At 47.9% G+C, this 22,500-nt stretch overlaps 1 protein-coding gene across 5 annotated transcripts in view; it reads left to right on the forward strand.

The window, feature by feature from the left end:
* LOC121872712 (DNA-binding protein RFX2-like) overlaps positions 1 to 22,500 on the forward strand; it is a 189,597-nt gene that overhangs the window by 33,274 nt on the left and 133,823 nt on the right. For 2 of the 5 annotated variants that reach the window (XM_042375720.1, XM_042375722.1), the window contains exon 1: positions 17,748 to 18,575. The exons of 2 other annotated variants lie outside the window; for them this stretch is intronic. In XM_042375720.1, the coding sequence (XP_042231654.1) occupies positions 18,518 to 18,575 (58 nt within the window). In that variant the 5' untranslated portion in view covers positions 17,748 to 18,517. Of the gene's footprint in view, positions 1 to 17,746; positions 18,576 to 22,500 lie in introns of those variants that run through there. One more of the 5 variants, XM_042375719.1, reaches the window with a different exon arrangement.

Below are 22,500 nucleotides of genomic sequence, written 5' to 3' on the forward strand. Positions count from 1 at the left end.
AGAATTACTGTCCTTAAAGTCACACGGAACTTAGGATTAAACTCTCGCTGTGCCCACGACGAAGCCCTACTGAAGCCTTACTCATGGCCTACGACGAATCTCTGTTGAAATATTGGGCAATGGAGGCGTGGAGGTGGGTGGTGAGTGCGGAAAGGATTCGATAATAGGTTGAAAGCAAAGGGAGAGGGAGGGGGTCGCTAAGGTGTGTGTGTGTGTGTGTGTGTTTGTGTTTGTTCACTCAGTTGCTTATGAGTGAGTCTTATAGCTTATTAGGCTTTGAATGTTATTTATTCTGGCCACGGTGAGTTGCCCAAAAAAAAACCCTAACGATAAGTGGGCGTTCGTTAGGCGGATATTCGTTAAGCTGATGTTCGTTAAGTGGATGTACGTATGTTAAGCGGACACTGGCTGAATGTATCGTGGATTAATTTGAAAAAAAATAAATAAAATAAAAATTAATTCCTTTTATTATTTGTAATCAAAAGTCAGGGAATATTTTTTGTGTATATTTGTGAGTATTAGGTAAATATATACACGTTTTCTGGTGATATTAGCGTCGATTCAATTCACTGACAGTATAGTAGAGGTCTTTACCTATAATAAATCTATCCCTTAAGCCGTCTTGGTTAATTATACACTCTCAATAATAAACACACAAGACTAAAAAATTCAAAGCCAACAATGCCTCAAGAGTTCTCCAGCCGCATCACCAACTTCACCCCCCCTCCCTCCACCTCCACCTCCCCCCCCACACCTATTAATACAATTTCTGACTGGGGTGAGGTGAGGCGAGGTGAGACACAATTATAAGGTAGTGAGAAAGAAACAACAAGTTGGTATTTGGAAGTAGCAACACAAAATACAAAATAAATGGACTGAAAAATATCAATATTGTCTCTCTCTCATTTTTAATCATTTTAATTACTTTACACACCTTCGTTCATTATCCTCCCTATTCATATGTTATTCATTATACACTCGGTCATTGTTCACTTCACTGTTTATCTCCAGAATTGTGTCTTGTGTGTGGTATTAATTGTTTGTTTTGTCTCTTTGCAGGTGAGGGGCTCTTCCACACGACATACTCGGGGGGTGATGTTTATACTCTACTGCCTCGGTTCAGTGTGTGTGTGTGTGTGTGTGTGTGTGTGTGTGTGTGTGTGTGTGTGTGTGTGTGTGTGTGTGTGTGTGTGTGTGTGTGTGTGTGTGTGTGTGTAATAATATTTCTGTGTGATGAATCTTGTGTGTTGTTCAGTAATATAATAATAATGATACACCCACCACCTCACCTCACTTCACCTCACCTCACCTCACCTCACCTCAACTCACCTCACCTCACCTCACCTCAACTCACCTGTGCCATACCTGTACTAATAAACTAGATATCAATTACCAGTAGAGGAAATTCCACCCAGTGTGTTATTAGCAGTGGAGTCATTTGTTTGGATATGTAATACTGAAACACAAGGGACGCAGTGGCGGGTATAACACGACACAACATACAACAAACTTCACCACAACACAACAGCACACTACACTCCACCACAACACAACAAACTTCACTACAACACACAACAACTTCACCACAACACAACACTCCCCACACTACACTCCACCACAACACACCACAACACAACAAACTTCACCACAACACACACACAACACAACAAACTTCACCACAACACACCACAACACAACAAACTTCACCACAACACACCACAACAAAACACACCACAACACAACAAACTTCACCACAACACACCACAACAAACTCTTCCACAACACACACACACACACAACAAACTTCACCACAACACACCACAACACAAACTTCACCACAACACACCACAACACAACAAACTTCACCACAACACACCACAACACAACAAACTTCACCACAACACACCACAACACAACAAACTTCACCACAACACACCACAACACAACAAACTTCACCACAACACACCACAACACAACAAACTTCACCACAACACACCACAACACACAACAAACTTCACCACAACACAACAGCACACTACACTCCACCACAACACAACAAACTTCACTACAACACACAACAACATAAGAACATAAGGAATCTGCAATAGGCCTCCTTTTAAAGCTTTCCAGCGTTTCAGAACTTATTACAGCGTTGCTAAGCTTGTTCCACTCGTCCACCACCCTATTTGTGAACCAGTTCCTTCCTATCTCCCTCCTAAGCTTAAACTTATCCAACTTAAATCTGTCGCTACGAGTCCTATCCTGCTCGGATGATATAAGAACTTTATCTATATCAAACACTCCAACACAACACAACAAAGTTCACCACAACACAACACTACAACACTCCAACACTCCAAAACAACAAACTTCACCACAACACAACACTACAACACTCCAACGCAACAAACTTCACCACAACACAACATTACAACACTCCAACACAACAAACTTCACCGAAACACAACACTAAAACACAACAAACTTCACCACAACACAACACTCCAACACAACACAACAAACTTCACAACACAACACAACACTACACAACAACAACACAACACAACAAACTTCACCACAACACAACACAAACTTCACCACAACACACTCCAACACACCAAACACCACACAACAACACTCAACACACACTCACAACACAACACAACCTCCAACAGCACAACACAACAAACTTCACCTGACACAACCTCCACACTCCAGCACAACACAACAAACTTCACCTCCAACACTCAACACAACACAACAACACTCCAACAACACAACACAACAAACACAACACAACACAACACTCAACACCACACAACAACCACAACAAACTTCACCACAACACAAACACTCAACACAACACAACAAACCACCACAACACAACACTCAACACACACACAACACAACAAACTTCACCACAACACAACACTCCAACACACCACAACACAACAAACTTCGCCACAACACAACACTCCAACACACCACAGCACAACAAACTTCACCACAACACAACACAACAAACTTCACCACAACACAACACTCCAACACACCACAACACAACAAACTTCACCACAACACAACACTCCAACACACCACAACACAACAAACTTCACCACAACACAACACTCCAACACACCACAACACAACAAACTTCACCACAACACAACACCTCTATTTTTAGCAATGTCAGGATGATTTCTCTGTTATTAGTTGTTGCATCTTATTGTCTTTTGTTTTTCACTTTTTGTTTCTCATTTCTCTTTACATTTCGTCTTGGCTTTCTTTCTCCCGGCGCACTATTGTTTCTCAGTGCCAGAAGATGTTGAATCACCTGAAGAGATAAGCCAAATATTTGTAGTAGTAATAGTTGTAGGGAAATTCAAGCTCTGTCTGAGATTGCTAACACAGAGCCACATGCGGCTTTTGCGCCATTCACCCATGATATCGGACCTCTCCTCCACCCTCTGGAAGAAGCTATCAGCGTCAATTTCATTCCCAAATTAGTGAAACACCCTCACTTAACCCCAGCAGAAAGATCACTCCTTGCACTACCACCGAGACTGGGAGGAATGGGATTGACCAATCCAGCGGAGATTGCTACCACCGAACATCAAAACTCAGTTAAGCTCACGGCAGCCCTCACGGACCACATAATAGCTCAGAATGCAACAAGGGAGGTGGATACCAGTGAAGTAAACAAGATTCGAAGGTCCATTATGACAGAACGACAGCACGGCCAAAGTGATAAGTTGCAGCAACTGTTGCTGCAGGTACCAGAGAATTTGAAAAGAAAAGTAGCTATAGCGCAGGAGGTGGGCGCCTCGAACTGGTTAACTACGTTACCAATAAGGTCAAATGGTTTCAGTCTCAATAAACAAGAATTTACAGATGCCAATGCCCTAAGGTACGGTAGGCCAGTAGAAGGTTTGCCCTCCCAATGCTTGTGTGGCTCTTCCTATGACGTCGATCACGCCATGGTGTGCAAGAAAGGGGGCTTCATATGCATGAGGCATGACGAAGTAAGGGATCTCACAGCAAATATGTTGAAGGAAATCTGCTGTGATGTCAGGGTAGAACTGACCCTTCTTCCATTGGACGGTGAGAATTTCCAACATAGGATTTCAAACACATCCAAAGAAGCTCGTGTTGACGTCAGTGCTCGAGGATTCTGGACGCGGGGGACAGTGAGACTTCTTCGACATTAGGATTTTTTTATCCCATGGCCGCATGTCACCGTAACTTAGGTCTCAATGCTGCACACAGGAGGAACGAGAACAACAAGATAAGGCCATATGGGGAGAGAATTCAGGACGTTGATCAAGGCAGCTTCACTGCTCTAGTGTTCACAACCTCAGGTGGGATGGGACCAAGTACAAGATGCTTCTACGCCAGACTCGCGGAGGTGATATCCGAACAGAAGCAGCAGCCCAGAAGTTATGTTACAGCCTGGGTGAGATGTCGACTGTCCTTCTCTCTCCTTAGGTTGGCTTTGCTCTGCCTCAGGGGAATGAGAGCATCGGCCCCAAAGCCGACAACAGTTGCAGATATTGATTATGAGGCTACAGTCACTGAATGCCGCATAGCTCTGTGGCTCAACTAACTCAACACAGCTTGGATAGCTACTTATGTATTATGATATTTAAGTTTAAGGTAATAAAATGGCGGCGAAGGTGTGGCTATAGGGGGAGGCTGGAGGCCAATTAAACAAAATATAATGGTAGTAAAGTGATATTAGTAGTAGTAAAGTAGTAGTAGTGGTAATAATAATAATAATTTTGTAAACAGCAGTAGTAATAATAGTAGTAATGGAATAGTAGTACAGTAGTTGCATTATGAATCAAACAGTGTTTTAAATGTTGTTGGGAGTATAAAATTTCTTATATTCAGTTGGTGTGCGTGTGAGAGAGAGAGAGAGAGAGAGAGAGAGAGAGAGAGAGAGAGAGAGAGAGAGAGAGAGAGACTACGACTACATGTGCTACACCACCTCACAGAAGCGGGCACATGTGGAGACGGCTGCTGGGTGACTGGGGAACATCTTTTACACGTGACCGCCCACCACAGCGCCCCGCCTTTTATGTAATATCCGTACTGAGATGTTCTGTGTTTATACCTTTTTAAAATACTACTAAATTAAGACAGTGTTGGGAATTGTAGTGAATTTGTGTACAGGAATATTTTTATTTATTTTTTGTTTTACCAACAAAAGAAGTGAAAATGTGATAATCTTTTGTGGATGCTTATTTTATTTTTTATTTTTGGTGGAATTATTGTAAAAAAAAATGTATCTTGTTACCTCCATCCCTCTTGTGATCCAGTGACGACCTATTGAACACCGTTGGTTCGTCTTCATCGCCTGGTGTCGAACTTGCCTCTAACATCGACTACCATACCGAATCCCGTCACTCTGACACCTGACACTTCGAGCCCTGAACCCGACATTTCGAACTCTGACACCGCGAAACCCGACACTTCGAACCCCCGACACTTCGAACTCGGAAACTGGAACTCCGACACCGCGAACCCTGACATTCCAACACCTCGGTACCCAACGCCTTCAACCTCTTCCGTGGGAAATTATTATCGATTCATATTTCAAAGTAAATAAAACCTGATTTGTTGGTGATACTTCCTCATATTTGTATTAATTAGATTAGTTTAGGCTAGTTTTGGTTAGTTTAGCTGGGATAGGTTACGTTCGGTTAGCTGGGTTAGATTAGGTTTTAGGTTTGCTGGGTTAGATTAGGTTAAGTTAACTAGGTTAGATTACTTTGGGCTAGCTGGGTTAGATTAGGCTAGGTTAGGCTAGCTTGGTTAGATTAGGCTAGGTTAGGCTAGCTTGGTTAGATTAGGTTAGGTGGGTTAGGTTAGGGGAGATATATATTTCTTTTATGCGTGGTTAAGATTAATCTTAACTGAATATTGACCACTCATGCTTGACAGTCTGTTAGTTAAGGGCAGTGTGTTTACAGCACACTGTATACTAAGCCTCCTGTACACATGTGGCAGGTAGCGTGTGGTCGGCACTGCACCCGACTGCCACTCACTTCCTCAACGGTAGAGTTAGGTACCCATTTACAACTATGAACGTCTTTTCTACACATACACACACACACACAACAGTCCTGTAAATGTAGTCAACGCATATTATATCATCATGTCTAAATTAAATGTAAGTTTGTATATTTTCAGCCACCGGCTGCAACTCTATTAATAAACCGTTTATTATTATTACAACATGAGTCTTAACACATTGCTTTCTTTTTCTCTCCATTTTTCTTTCTTCTCCTCCTCTCCCATCTCCTCTTCCCTCTCTTTTATTCCATTCTCCTCCTCTTCCTTCTTTTCTTTTCTACCACTTTGTTTACTCTTTCCTTCTCATATTTTTACCTCTTCCTTGTTTGATCTTTCCTCATCTTCCTTTGTTTTCTTTCTCCTCTTCTTTGGTTTTCCTTCTCCTCTTCCTTTTTTTTCTTCCTCCTCTTCCTTGGTTTTCTTTCTCCTCCTCTTCCTTGGTTTTCCTTCTTCTCCTCTTCCTTTTTTTTCTTCCTCTTCCTTGGTTTTCTTTCTCCTCCTCTTCCTTGGTTTTCTTTCTCCTCCTCTTCCTTGGTTTTCCTTCTTCTCCTCTTCCTTGGTTTTCTTTCTCCTCCTCTTCCTTGGTTTTCTTTCTCCTCCTCTTCCTTGGTTTTCTTTCTCCTCCTCTTCCTTGGTTTTCTTTCTTCTCCACTTTTTTCTTCCTCTTCTTCAGCATTTTCTTTTATCTTCTCCCATCCCATTTGTATTTTTCACACCTCTCCCTCTGTTTTTCGTTTTCCTTTCACGTTATTCCACTCACTCTCTCTGTGTTTTTCTCTCTTCTTCTCTTCTCCTTTGCTTCTATCGTCTTCCCCTGTCTCCCTTCCTTCGTCAGGAGAAACCATAACACAAATAATGATGCCCTTGAACAAATATAAACTGATTGTGAGGGAAGGACGTAGATTTCTCATTACTGTGGAGGGTGTGGCCTAAGTTACGATGTGTGTGTGTGTGTGTGGAGGGTGTGGCCTAAGATACGATGTGTGTGTGTGTGTGTTTGTGTGTGTGTGTGTGTGTGTGTGGAGGGTGTGGCCTGTTACGATGTGTGTGTGTGTGTGTGTGTGTGTGTGTGTGTGTGTGTGTGTGGAGGTGTGGCCTAAGTCACGATGTGTGTGTGTGTGTGTGTGGAGGGTGTGGCCTAAGTTACGATGTGTGTGTGTGTGTGTGTGTGTGTGTGTGTGTGTGTGTGTGTGTGTGTGTGTGTGTGTGTGTGTGTGGAGGGTGTGTGTGGCCTACGATGATGTGTGTGTGTGGAGGGTGTGATTTGTGTGTGTGTGAGTGGTGGCCTGTTACGATGTGTGTGTGTGTGTGTGGAGGGTGTACATAGTTACGATATATGTGTGTGTGTGTGTGTGTGGAGGGTGTACAAAAATACGATATGTGTGTGTGTGGGGGGAGGGTGTGGGGCCACATACGTGCGTGTGTGTTTGTGTGTGTGTGTGGAGGGTGTACGATATGTGTGTGTAGAGGGTGTGGCCAAAGTTACGATGTGTGTGTGTGTGTGTGGAGGGTGTGGTCAAAGTTACTATATGTGTGTGTGTGTGGGGGAGGGTGTGTAAAGTTACGATATACGTGCGTGTGTGTTTGTGTGTGTGTGGAGGGTGTGGTCAAAGTTACGATATGTGTGTGTAGAGGGTGTGGCCAAAGTTACGATGTGTGTGTGTGTGTGTGTGGCCAAAGTTACGATATGTGTGGGTGTGGAGGGTGTGGTCAAAGTTACGGTATGTAATAATAATAATAATAATAATAATAATGATAATAAACGGTTTATTAATAGAGTTGCAGCCGGTGGCTGAAAATATACAGACTTACATTTGATTTAGATATAATGATATAATATGCATTGAATACATTTACAGGGCTGTACAGTACATAAATCAGGAGTTGTTTATTATTTTAACAATAGATGGGAATGTGCTGTTCTTATATCTATCGGTGCGGGCTCTTATGGGCTGTATTTTGTTGTAGTGGCGGACTGCGGGAGTTAGGTGGGGGGCTGCAAGTGGCAGGAGGTGGCGATGTGTGTGTGTGTGATCAAAGTTTCGATATGTGTGTGTGTGGTGGGTGTGGCCAAAGCTACGATGTGTGTGTGTGTGTGTGTGTGTGTGTGTGTGTGGCCAAAGTTACGATATGTGTGCGCGGACAGTGTGGGCAAAGTTATGATATATGTGTGTGTGTGTGTGTGTGTGTAATAATAATAATAATAATTAACTTTATTGAAAAAGTTCTGCAGCCCGAGGGCTGAAAATATACATTGGACAAAAATGACTTATTACATACAAAGACATGGGGTGGGTGGGTCGTTTAACAAAAGCTTTCATAACTGAAAGAAGAAGGAACATGAATTGAACATACAAATTATTATAGTTTACAGTTGATGGTCCGGGCCTGGGCTGGTCATGGGGTCACCAGGTGGTGTGGTGTTCACTTGGTGCAGTAACTCGTCCTCGGGTGTTGATATGGAGGACCTCACGTGGTCATGGAGACACTGGGTGGTGTGGGGTGGTGCCACAGTACCCCACCCTGCTGGGTGGTGTTGTGTTATTTCGTAGTCAGGTGCGAAGCCGGCCCACTGTTGTTCCCCTGATGGGCTCATTAGCACCTTCTTGTCAGGAGATGGTGGTCGGTTCCCTGGGATGCTTATCTCACTGGTGGGTCACGGCTCTCACTGGTACTGTCTCGTGCTGAATTCACTGGCTTAAACACTGTTCATCACTGTTCAACACTGATCCCACTTCTTTCCTAAACGAAATTGTCACTTTTGATTATGTTGATATCCTGGTGGTGAGGATGGGTCAGGGAGAGGGACTTGGGGAATGGGCTGAACATTGGCCAAGGGGGACCGCTGCTCAGCGCCTAAATAGGTCTTGACCCTACGGTGGTCAGGGATGTAGTGTAATAATAATAATAATAATAATAATAATAATAATAATAATAATAATTGACGGTTTATTGAAAAAGTTCTGCAGCCCGAAGGCTGAAAATATACATTGGACATAAATGACTTATTACATACATTGGTGGTTTAACAAAAGCCTTTATTAGAGAAAGGTAAAGGAACATACAGTGAACATACAGATTATTGTAGGTGTTGAACAGCAAACACGTAGTGTAGTAACTCCCTCCCAGATGGTGTTAGGAGGGACCTCACGTGGTGTAGTAGTTCCCTCACAGATGGTGTTATGAGGGGCCTCACGTGGTGTAGTAATTACCTCACAGATGGTGTTGTGAGGGACCTCACGTGGTGTAGTAATTCCCTCACAGATGGTGTTATGAGGGGCCTCACGTGGTGTAGTAATTCCCTCACAGTGTGTGTGTGTGTGTGTGTGTGTGTGTGTGTGTGTGTGTGTGTGGTCAAAGTTACGATATGTGTGTGTGTGTGTGTGTGTGTGTGAAGAGTGTAGCCAATGTTACGATATCTGTCCGTGGACAGTGTGTCCAATATAATTGTGTGTGTGCGTGGACAGTTATGATATGTGTGAAGGGTGTGGCCAGAGTTTTGATGTGTGTGTGGAGGGTGTGGCCAAAGTTACGATATGTGTGCATGGACAGTGTGGCCAATGTTATGATATCTGTCTGTGGATGGTGTGGCTAAGTTACAATATGTGTGCATGGACGGAGTGACTAAGGTTACGATATCGGAACATTAGCGTCCTGGTGGGTGGTTAGTCAGGTTAGTTATCCTCCAAATTGTTAACGTTGTGATATAGAATCGCTATCCTCTACCAGCCCACTAGCATTGGTTAAAGTCACAATACTGGGGTGTTGGGGCGGTAAGGTTAAAGTTCCCTCCCAAAACATTGGGATTTATCTTATGAGCTGTTGGTGTTAACCGCATATCTTGTTAACTGCGCTCCTTGTTAACTGCACTCCTTGTTAACTGAGCCTCTCGTAAATCGCGCCCCTCGTTAACCGCGCCACTCTTTAACCGCGCCACTCGTTAACTATGTCACTCGTTAAGCTTATCCCTCGTTAACAGTAATCCTTGTTAACCACGCCCCTCTCGTTTACCTCGTTGTGTACCTGGGGAATGAGAGTACAGGTGATTGCCTGCGTGTACTGTGAGGGTATGTTGCTGATGGGTCACTCTTGTTGCCTGTATTAAGTAATGTGTCATACATGACTAGGTTAAGTGAGGTTAGATATTGTTCTCTCTCATTGTTTACCAGTCAGTGAATTAAAGCTCCACATTTAAGCTCTGAAACAAACCATAAACTCATATGAAGAGTTATGTGTGTGTGTGTGTGTGTGTGTGTGTGTGTGTGTGTGTGTGTGTGTGTGTGTGTGCAATGTGTGTGTGTGTGTGCCCAAAAAACCGTGACTGTCAACATGGAAGTAAACTTCATCAACCTTTATTTTTGTTATTGTTGTATTATTTTAGGTGCTACAACTGCCGCGGGTTATTAAGTACGGTACTGTTCTCAGGGTGTAATATCAGTGGTGGTGAAAGGGATGGCAGTGGTGGTGTTATGGATAGTGGTGGTGTTGGTGTTGGTGGTAGTAGTGGTGGTAATGGTGGTGTCACTTTTTTTTTTTGTAACGGAGAAAGTTTGTATCACAGTAAAAACTTGTTACATTAGAGACTGACCCCCAGGCGTGAGTTGATACCTGTACTTTTCATTAAGCTGCATCGCGTGACCTGGTGCCGTGTGTGGGGGTGGGGGAGGTGGTAACTGTTGCTCAAGTGTGTACGTATTACACTTTACACACATTTATGCTGATCTCTGTACGTACGTTGGTAGTGTCCTTGTATTAATTTCTCTGTCCGTGGGGTATTTACCTGGAGACATTTCATACCCAAATCCCCCTCCAGTTTCCTTCCCCCGCCCCCCCCACACACCCCCTCCAGTTTCCCCCACACACACATCATACCATCCTTTTCTTTCCACATTCTCTCCACCTCTTTCCTACACCCCTACCTCTCTCCACACCACTCCCACACCTCCCTTAACACGCCACCCACTTACACATTCTCCCCCCTCATCTTCCCCATCCTCTTATAGGCTGGTCTTCTCTTAAGTGCATAACTTCATAACTTCCTTTCCCCTCATTCCCTCCTCAAAACCAACCACCCTGAGGGAACATCACCCCGAGGGAACATCACCCCGAGGGAACATCACGCGACAGGGAAAGTTAGAACACGATTGGGTTATAGAGCCGGGTGTGGAGGAAGGCCAGATACGGAAGAACGGACCGACGGATAGACAAGAAGCAGAGGCCGGATACTCAAAAGTGTCTACAATATTGTATCTCTCGAGGTTGTAAGTCTTCTCTATAGCGATACTCAAAACAAAAATATCCGCCATCTTGTGACGTCACATCTGGAGGCCGTAATTTTTTCCGGACCTTCGGTGCTCCTGTACTTTTCATAATATTTCTTCATTAATAGACTGTGCTGCCAGTTTCTTGAAGCGTTAAGTAGATTGTACATATACTATTTGGAATTTAGTTGTAATCTGTTAGTGAAATATAAAGTAAATAGTTTTGTTTGTTTGTGGAAAATGGGTAAGAAGTATAAATAAAACCCTTGAGCGGCTTTATTCTCTTGACAGACGTCCTTAAATCAGTGAACTTCCTCCTAACTTCACCATCATCTCTTGGTACTCGAGCCACAAACTTCACAGCACTTCAAGTTGAGTTGCTAGTGTTATTTTTCACTTTGTCAGTGTTTGTTTATCCAGTTCCCCGAAAAAACATCCTTCCACTTTTAACACCTCTTCCAGCATAGCTAAAACCTGTTTATACTGTAGATCTCGCCTCCTCCAGCCAGCTGATATCCTTAGCTTGTGATTGGTCGGTATGTTTTGAAAGTTTAACTGTATATTATTGGACGATTAGGTTACAATACACTAGCAACATCGTAAAATAGTTTTGAGTCTGGTGGATTTACAATATTATTAGCAGTTCACAGAGGGAGTTAAGAGGTTGTGACGGACCCTACACCTGGATGACTGTAGGCCTTAAGGTCATCTGTTTGTGTGGCGCGGAGTCTCAAGTAGCCTCGTTCGGTGTTCTAGGGTAAAACACTCGTCTCTTTTGCAGCTGTATGAAGAAGCGTAAGTGTGAGAGGTTCCGTTGTTATTCTTGTTTTTTCTGTTGTTTTTTTTGTAATTACTCGGTGTTGGTGTGAGTGTTATGCTCTGGGGCCCCGTTGTGTCATAATGGTGGTTTGTGTGACGTTGTTTTCACACGTTGTTGAGGTGATGCTCTGTTTTTTCCCCCACATATCTCCAATACTTGATAGTGCAAGAGTTGTAACTGGGGTACTCTTGTCTACACCACACTTACAGTACCTCACAAGTACCTCACCCGGGTAGATACAGTAGGTCGAGGGAGGGAGAGTGTTAAGAAGCATCAACCTGACACTACCATAATTGTTGAAGGTTTACAGCTTAGATAGTACATAACTGCTAGTGTGTGTGGTCTGCTGCAGGTGCTGTGTGGTCTGCTGCAGGTTTACAGCTTAGATAGTACATAACTGCTAGTGTGTGTGGTCTGCTGCAGGTGCTGTGTGGTCTGCTGCAGGTGCTGTGTGGTCTGCTGCAGGTGCTGTGTGGTCTGCTGCAGGTGCTGTGTGGTCTGCTGCAGGTGCTGTATGGTCCCAGAGTTCATGTTCCGATGGGTAGTGTCATGTAGATGGTGACACATGTTGGCCTACAGGGAGAATGACCTAGAGGTGGAGGAGTGTGGGGGTATGGTGGAGGGGTGTGGGGGTATATGGTGGAGGGGTGTGGGGGTATATGGTGGAGGGGTGGGGTATGGTGGGAGGGGTGTGTGGGGGGTAAGGGTGGGAGGGGTGGAGGTGATGGTGGAGGTGTGGGGGTATGGGAGGTGGGGGGGGTATGGGGAGGGGTGTGGAGGTATGGTGGAGGGGTGTGGGGGTATGGTGGAGGGGTGTGGAGGTATGGTGGAGGGGTGTGGGGGTATGGTGGAGGATTGATTTTGATTTTGCCGCTTGCAGCGGCTACTTTATTGTGCACCCCACACTCATCCTGTGAGCGGTAGCGCAAAAGGATTACAGAGTAGGGTTTACGAAGGGTCATAATAATTAACCCTCGTTGTCAGGATATTATGGCACTGAAAGTTACACAGTATTTCATTTACATTATTTGTTTAGTTCTATACATAAAGGGTAACTTATTCACAAATGCGTGAGTACAGGCTTGTGAGGCAGTATGTCTGGCCTCACACTTTGTTATTCACATTTACGTGAGAGGTATTCAAGCACATTGCGTATTTGGTTCTGTACATGAGTATTGATATAGTTACTAAGTGCAAAAAAGTGGATACAATCTTAATATGTCGGCTATCTTGCCATTAGAGATGAAGTGTTGTGCCATTTCACACACAGTGTGCTTGGACCTGTCCCTAAAAGGTTCTATCTTCACACAGTCGAGGACGTAGTGTTCAAGTGTGTGGCCATATGTATGGCCACACACTTTACATTTAGTTTTGTTTACATCTGTTTGAGGGAACATACCGCCAAAGGTACTTATATCCTAACCTTAATCTAGCGGTTACAACATCTTGTAATCTAGTGATCTTGTTACTTGCTCCATATACATGTTTCACTTGATACATCTCATCATGGTAACCTATGGATCGACTAGTGCCTGTTTGCACTTGTCTACTTGCGTCAAACTCATCAATAAGTTCTTTTCCTAATTACAGTTTAAGGGTTCTTTTTGACAGACCCAAATTGTATTCAACGGTGTCTTTGTTAGACGCGAGTTTAAAGCGATGGAGGGGTGGGGTATGGGTGGAGGGGTGGGGGCAGGAGGGTGGGGGGTTGAGGGGGGTGGGAGGTACAGGGAGGGGTGGGGGGATATGGCAGGAGGGTGGGGATATGGTGGAGTGGTGTGGGGATATGGTGGAGTAGTGGGGGAATATGGGGGGGGAATGGGTGGTCAGGAACAGAGTGGTCAGGAGGGAGGCGGGCGTCAGGGAGTGGTCAGGACAGAGGGCTGTGGGGAGGGGCGTGGGGTCCAGGACAGAGGGTCAGGAGGGCGCGGGGGACAGGACAGAGTGGTCAGGAGGGAAGAGGCCAGGAGAGCGGCGTAGGGTCCGGACAGAGAGGTCAGAAGAGCAGCGTGGGGTCAGGGACAGAGTGGTCAAGAGAGCATCGGGGCCAGGAGGGTCAGGGAGAGCAGGTCAGGAGAGCAGCGTGGGGTCAGGACAGAGTGGCTGTAGGAGAGGGGGGTCAAGACTGAGGGGTCAGGAGAGCGGCGGGTCAGAACAGAGAGGTTAGAAGAGCATCGTGGGGTCAGGACAGAGGTCAGGAGAGACAGCGAGGGTCAAGACCGAGGGGTCAGGGAGAGCGGCGGGGTCAGGACAGAGGTCAGAAGAGTGGGGTCAGGAGAGCAGCGTGGGTCAAGAACGAGGGGTCAGAGCAGCGTAATGGGGACAGCGTGAGTGGTCAGGAGAGCAGAGGGGTCAGGGACAGAGTGGGTCAGGAGAGTGGCAGGATCAGGACAGAGTGGCTGGCTGGAGGGGGCGTGGGGTCAGGACAGAGAAGTCAGGGAGAGCAGCGAGGGTCAGGGACAGGGAGGGTGGCTGTAGGGAGAGCAGTGTGGGGTCAGGATAGAGTGGCCAGGGAGAGTGGCGTAGGTCAGGGACAGAGTGGTCACGAGAGGGGCGTAGGGTCAGGACAAGGTCAGCAGAGCAAGCAGGGTCAGGGACAGAGTGGTCAGGAGATCAGCGTAGGGGTCAGGACAGAGTGGTCATAGGGTCAGGGACAAGTGGCCAGGAGAGCAGGTAGGGACAGGACAGAGAAGTCAGGAGAGCAGCGGGGTCAGGACACAGTGGTCAGAGAGTGTAGGGCGTAGGGTCAGGGACAGAGTGGTCAGAAAGCAGCATGGCGTCAGAGAGCAGTGGGGTCAGGACAGAGGGTCAGGAGAGGGTGTGGGGGTCAGGTCAGAGTGGTCAGGTGAGCAGTGTGGGGTCAAGACAGAGTGGTCAGGAGAGCATCAGGGGTCGACACAGGCACAGACAGAGTGGTCAGGGAGAGCATCGTGGGGTCAGGGACAGTGGTCAGGAGAGCAACTTTGGGGGGGTCAAGACTGAGGGGTCAGGACAGAGTGGTCAGGAGAGCAGTGGGGTCAGGACAGAGGACAGGAGAGGGTAATAGGGTCAGACAGAATGGTCAGGAGAGCAGCATGGGGTCAGGACAGAGTGGTCAGGGAGAGCCGCGTAGGGTCAGGACAGAGTAATCTGGAGAGCGGCGTGGGGTCAGAGAGCAGCGTGGGGTCAGGAGAGCAGCGTGGGGGTCAGGACAGAGTGGTCAGAGTAATCTGGAGAGCTGCATGGGGTCAGGACAGAGTGGTCAGGAGAGGGGCGTGAGGGCAGGACAGTGGTCTGAGAGCAGCTTGGGGGTCAGGGCAGAGTGGTCAAAGAGGGCGTGGGGTCAGGACAGAGTGGTCAGGAGATCATCGTGGGGTCAGAACAGAAAGTAGGGGTCAGGGGAGGGGGCCGGGTGTCAGGGGAGAGCGGCGTGGGCCGGGACAGGTGGGGAGAGCAAAGGGGTCAGGACAGAGTGGTCAGGAGGCAGCGTGGGGGTCAGGACAGAGGGTCAGGAGAGCAAGGGGTCAGGACAGAGGGTCAGGAGAGTGGCGTAGGGGTCAGGACAGAGTGGTCAGAAGTGGGGCCGGGACAGAGTGGTCAGGAGAGCCAAGCGTAGGGTCAGGACAGAGGGAAGTCTGGAGAGTAGCGGGGTCAGGACATCGTACAGAGGGTCAGGAGAGGGGCGAGGGCAGGACAAAGGGTCTGAGAGCAGCTTGGGGTCAGGACAGAGTGGCTGGGGGGAGGGGCGGGGTCTGGACAGAGTGGCTGTGGGAGAGCATTGTGGGGTCAGAAACAGAGAAGTCAGGAGGGGGGCCGTGTGGTGTGTCAGAGAGCGGCGGGGCCAGGGGACAGGGGGATCAGGGAGAGACAAGGGGTCAGGGACAGAGTGGTCAGGGGGAGAAGGTGTGGGGTCAGGGACAGAGTGGGTCAGGAGAGCAGCGTGGGGGTCAGGAGAGCAGGGGTCAGGACAGAGTGGTCAGGAGAGCAGCGTGGGTCAGGAGGTCAGGAGACAGTGGGGCCAGACAGAGTGGTCAGGAGAGCAGCGTGGGGTCAGGACAGAGTGGCCAGGAGAGCAGCGTCAGGAGAGCAGGTGGGTCAGGAGAGCAGCCTCGGGTCAGGACAGAGTGGTCAGGAGAGCATCGTGGAGTCAGGACAGAGTAGTCAGGAGAGCAGCGTGGGGTCAGGACAGAGTGGTCAGGAGAGCAGCGTGGGGTCAGAACAGAGTGGTCAGGAGGGGGCCTTGGTGTCAGGAGAGCGGCGTGGGGTCAGGACAGGGGGGGTCAGGAGCGTGCGTAGGGTCAAGAGAGGGTGTGGGTGAGCGTGATCGATAACAGGTGGTGTTGGTCGGGAGTGAGCCCTGGGGAGCAGACCCTCGTCATTCCTGGCGGGGAAGACGCGGTGCACACGGGGCGCTGCGGTCTGCTCTCTCCACCCTCACCTCCACACCGCCACCTTCCCGGCTCTCACACTAGCTGCCCCGACCTCACCTCCATTTGGCCCCAACAGCCCACCAAGTGCCTGTTGCCCTCCTAACACAACCGGCCATCTGAACAGTGCTGCCTCTACTACACACGCCATCGTCAGGAGCCCCAAGATCGCCGTCAGCGTGGAACCTGTTTGTTAGAGGCACCTGTAGCATCTCGCCCAGAAAGCATCTCGAAGTGACTGTTAAGTGAAGTTAAGATCGCGACGGCTTCTGAGTTACGGAATGTTGTAACCGGAGAAGTGGAGTGTGTGAGAGGGAGGTGTTGGTAGGGTTGTGAGGAGTGGGGTGGCGTTGGTGATGGAGAGGCACGTGTTTGTGTTGGTAATCCTCCTGTAAGCGCCCTGCCCACCTACTGACCTACACAATACACTGGCTGCCACTACCGTCCACGAGCGATCCCCGATCCACTGATGGACGCACCTGTTGCATAAACCTTGCACAATGGGAATTGGGTTTAAAGGCTTTTGTTGTCGGACTTTTATGAACGAACAAATACATGGAACTGAAATTTATTGCTATTCCTAAATGCCTTTCAAAAGTTTTAATACAGTACTAGTTCGTAGTGATATTTTGGAATTGTCGAATTTAGTGTAGTATTGTCGATGACACCGCACAGTTTTGGAAGACGGGAGTCAGCCACAATCATTAGATACCTATGGTGCTAGTTGCCACTACACCTCGACAAACACCACCGCCCACCGTTTGCTCTTGATTTCACAAAGATTTAAGTATTATATTAGGATACTGACGGCAGGAGTCGTGTATAAGAATAGGAAGCGACAATCACACTTTCGCAACTGGTGAGCTCAAGTTGTGGTAACGACGTCTTCCCTTCGAGTGATAATAACAATACGTCTACAAATAAACGCCAACACATTCCCAGGAGTGATGTTTTGAGTTCCCCAGAATAGTGTGTGAGTGGCTGGGGTGTCGTCCTTCGCTGCACCTGCCAAACAATATACATTTCCTGGTTTAGTTGCTTAAGTACAGCGTGTGTGTGGTTGAACACTCAGCTCTCGTAGTGTCTAGAAGCTGGTCAGTGGGGAACAAAATATTGGCCTGGTTATTGGTTTTAATTATTAATCTGGTAACTTTCCTTCAGGCGAAAGACAAGATAAAATATTGGTGATAATTGTTACAGACGGGTGTATATTTGTATTTGCTTTTTACAAAACCAAAGAACATACAAGTGTCACAAACTTAATCTATCAGACTGTCCGTCCAGTGAGAAGCGTGGTATGTCCGTCCGGACCACGAATGTCGACCTACCTAACACAAGTGGAACTGCTCCGTCCAGCACACTCGTTACGCTGTCTTCGTGGAGTATAACAAACCCGCACACACATCAAACTGACCTACTCCCCAGAAACTGACACTCAAGTGACCTTACTAGAATACAGTCCAGTATATTTTTGACTGAGTTTTGAAAAAGAGTAATATATTGTGTAAATTTGTTCCACGGTCCAATAGTTTATTGAAACCACAGTGAGAGGAGCAGTAGTGGAGCATGTGGCAGCAGTTTATGCCACTATAACAGGATATAATCTGTTTTTTAGCTGCTTATAAAGGATAATAAATAGATGTTGAGACTGTGTGGACAAGCTCAATATGCTCATGATTTAAATATGTGTGTACAGTGAGGTGCGGACTAGACACCATCGTGGTACTTTTGTCGTCGCCTGGTGGTCCTGTTAGTGACAACAGTCACCGCGGGTCACCAGGAATCACCAAGCATCAGCAGGAGGCAGGGCGTAGCCCACATCAAGGTGCAGTGGCGTCCTCATCCCAAGGCTCTGCCTCCGTCACCACCACCACGGGGCAGGCCAGGAGCCGGGCTCCTCCCCCACCACCGTGCTGCCCAGTTTCCGAAACAGCTTTCCGTCGCCCGCTCCTGAGATGGACTCGCGACTGTTGCTGCAGGAGATGCTGTTCCGCCAGACTTGCGGCGTCCCCAGTGAGTTGTTCTTCCTTTACCTACCTTCTCGTCACTCCATGCTGGCAAGTATTTTATTGGGTATACGGAGACACTCCTGCCACATACATATACTGTATACTCGGGTAGCTGAGGGGCAACATGTCTTACAGCCACATTTTGATGTCATAATATTGTTCTGTAATAATTAACACCAAAAAATCGGCATTTCTATCGGACACGTCATATATAATTTATGAAAATTACTTGAGGTAACTTGCAAGATCTTAATGATCAGTCATTACCGTGAAAAGAATTACAGAGCTCGTCTCCTGTCAATTTTAATTTTCAATTTCAATTGTTTATTCCTTGATAGAGGAAGCGGGATCCTAGTGCTGTCACTAGGTACCCCTGTACAATAACACCAGAAGCATCTGGCAAGTGTCACAAGTACATACAGTATAAATATTATAAAGGGGCTTACTGAAGCCTAAGGAAGGAAGGAAGTTCCTTTAACACATAATCAATGTTATTTACATAATATCTGGCCAGTAGGGGAGGATCATCGTGTTTCCGTCAGGGGTCGTGGAATGGTGGTCCAGCAGGCGTTACGGAAGCGTTGTGTGTGGGGACATCTTAGGAGGTAGTGGATAAGGGTGCTGCTGTCGGGTCTTCTGCATAATGCACAATGATGATACGGGCAGCAATCACGTCCCTTTCCGGACCCTTTCCATAGACAGAGAGATGGGAAGTTTACGGAGGACATCGTACCAGGTGGGCGGGGGTGGGGATGGCTGCTTCACGGGCTTCTCTCTGTTTGCGGCGAATTTGGGTCCTAAGCTGTAAAGTATGTTCGAGGAACAACGTTGTCAGGTGTGGCCTTGTTACAGCCAGTCTTGGCAAGGCCATCTGCTGCCTCATTCCCCGAGATACCGACATGACTGGGTATCCAATCTCCTGTCTTAAAGAGTCACTGGTTCGATCCCAGGACACGGCCATTCCATCCAACTTGATATTTTAGTTGGCGAAATGAAATCGGTCGAGTGCACTACAGTCACGCTACCTCTCTGTGTACTGAAGTCTTAGCGCGCACACACACACACACACGCAGCCCTGGCTTTAAGGGATCCACTTTCACTTTCCCCCGATACAAGATGTGTTGGTGTATCTACATGTTGAGTAATTGAGTTCCAACTACGCCACTTTTTTCTTTTAAAACACACATAACTAGATCACGAAACAACACAGCGACCGGGTTGATTAGTTGCTGTGATTGTTTGGGAAGAGAAGCGGGGATGACATAATTGGTCTATCTCACATCGCTCTGTTGAAATTTATCTTGTGAGAGTCTTACCTGTAATCAGGAGGTAAATTGGTGGTAATCAGGAGGTACGTCTGTGTGTGTGTGTGTGTGTGTGTGTGTGTCCGTCCGTCCGTCCGTCCGTCCGTCCTGTTTATGGTTATTGTTGTTGTTATTTGTCGAGGTTTATTTTTCCGAGAATTTTATCACCACTTGTAATTTAATTTCTGGTATCTGGAAAAGCTTCAGCATCATTCGCTCTTGTTAGATTAGGTTAGGTTGAGTGAGGGGTAAGGAGGTTGAGGGGGTGGGGTTAGGTTGGGAGTGAGGGGGGTTAGGTTGAGGGGTGGGTTAGGGGTTAGGTTGAGTGAGGGGTGGGGGTTAGGTTGAGGGGGTGGGGTTAGGTTGAGGGGTGAGGAAGAAGGTGGGGTTAGAAGTTGGAGGGGTGGGGTTAGGTTAAGTTGAGGGTGGGGGGTTAGGTAGGTTAGGTGAGGTGAGGGGGGGGGGTTAGTTGACAGGAATCCAGACACACGGAAATTGTTTGCATGGGTGGGACGGGTAGGTTAGAATACGTGGTTGGAATTGACGACTTGGCGGAAAGAGGTTGGTGATTGGGTGGTTGGCTAAGGTCGTCTGGCTGTCACAGATTTATTTATTAATTTATTTATTTATTTTTAATGGGGACAGGTCAATTAATTGTCGACAAGGACACGGAGACAAATTTAGCAGTCGGCTGAAATTAGGGTGGCCAGTGGGCGGTCGAGTGGTATAATGTGGGTGGCCAGTGGGTGGTGGACTGGTATAAGGGTGGCCAGTGGGCGTGGACTGGTATAATGGGTGGCCAGTGGGCGGTGGTCTGGCATAAGGGTGGCCAGTGGGTGGTGGATCATAATAAGGTGGCCAGTGGGCGGTGGAGTGGTATAATAAGGGTGGCCAGTGGGTGGTGGACTGGTATAATAAGCGGTGGCCAGTGGGCGGTGAGTGGTATAAGGGGTGGCCAGTGGGCGGTGACTGGTATAAGGCGGCCAGTGGGCGGTGGAGTGGTATAATAAGGTGGCCAGTGGGCGGTGGAGTGGTATAATAAGGGTGGCCAGGGCGGTGGTCTGGCATAAGGTGGCCAGTGGGGTGGACTGGTATAATAAGGGTGGCCAGTGGGCGGTGGAGTGGTATAATAAGGGTGGCCGTGGCGGTACTGGTATAATAAGGGTGGCCAGTGGGCGGTGGAGTGACATAATAGGTGGCCAGTGGGCGGTGGAGTGGTATAATGTGGGTGGCCAGTGGGCGGTGGAGTGGTATAATAAGGGTGGCCAGTAGGCGGTGGAGTGGTATAATGGGTGGCCAGTGGGCGGTGGAGTGGTATATTAAGGGTGGCCAGTGGGCGGTGGAGTGGTATAATAAGGGTGGCCAGTGGGCGGTGGACTTGTATAATAAGGGTGCAGTGGGCGGTGGACTGGTATAATAAGGGTGGCCAGTGGGTGGTGGACTGGTATAATAAGGGTGGCCAGTGGGTGGTGGTCTGGTATAATAAGGGTGGCCAGTGGGTGGTGGACTGGTATAAGGCATGTGGGCGGTGGACTGGTATAAGGGTGTGCAGTGGGCGGTGGTCTGGATAATAAGGGTGGCCAGGGCGGTGGACTGGTATAATAAGGGTGGCAGTGGGTGGTGGAGTGGTATAATAAGGGTGGCCAGTGGGCGGTGGAGTGGTATAATAGGTGGCCAGTGGGCGGTGGTCTGGTATAATAAGGGTGGCCAGTGGGCGGTGGAGTGACATAATAAGGGGGCCAGTGGGCGGTGGACTGGTATAATAAGGGTGGCCAGTGGGCGGTGGTCTGGTATAATATGGGTGGCCAGTGGGTGGTGGAGTGACATAATGGGTGCCAGTGGGCGGTGGACTGGTATAATAAGGGGCCAGTGGGCGTGGACTGGTATAATAGGGTACAGTGGGTAGTGGGTGACATAATAAGGGTGGCCAGTGGGCGGTTTACTGGTATAATAAGGGTGGCCAGTGGGCGGTGGTCTGGATATAAGGGTGGCCAGTGGGCGGTGGAGGGTGGGGTGGCCAGTGGGCGGTGGTCTGGTATAATAAGTGTGGCCAGTGGTGGTGGAGTATAATAAGGATGGCCAGTGGGCGGTGGAGTGGTATAATAAGGGTGCAGTGGGCGGTGGAGTGACATAATAAGGGTGCAGTGGGCGGTGGAGTGGTATAATAAGGGTGGCCAGTGGGCGGTGGTCTGGTATAATAAGTGTGGGCCAGTGGGTGGTGGAGTGGTATATGGATGGCCAGTGGGCGGTGGTCTGGTATAATAAGTGTGGCCAGGTGGTGGAGTGGTATATAAGGATGGCCAGTGGGCGGTGGAGTGGTATAATAAGGGTTGGCCAGTGGGCGGTGGAGTGACATAATAAGGGTGCTCAGTGGGCGTGAGTGGTATAATAGGGTGGGCCAGTGGGCGGTGGTCTGGTATAATGTGTGCCAGTGGGTGGGAGTGGTATAATAAGGATGGCCAGTGGGCGGTGGTCTGGTATAAGTGTGCAGTGGGTGGAGTGGTATAATAAGGGTGGCCAGTGGGCGGTGGACTGGTATAATAAGGGTGGCCAGTGGGCGGTTGACTGGTATAAATAAGGGTGGCCAGTGGGTGGTGGAGTGGTATAATGGTGTGGCCAGTGGGC

Source organism: Homarus americanus, unplaced genomic scaffold (genome assembly GCF_018991925.1).
Source record: "Homarus americanus isolate GMGI-L3 unplaced genomic scaffold, GMGI_Hamer_2.0 scaffold39155, whole genome shotgun sequence".
NCBI classification, from domain to species: Eukaryota; Metazoa; Arthropoda; class Malacostraca; order Decapoda; family Nephropidae; genus Homarus; species Homarus americanus.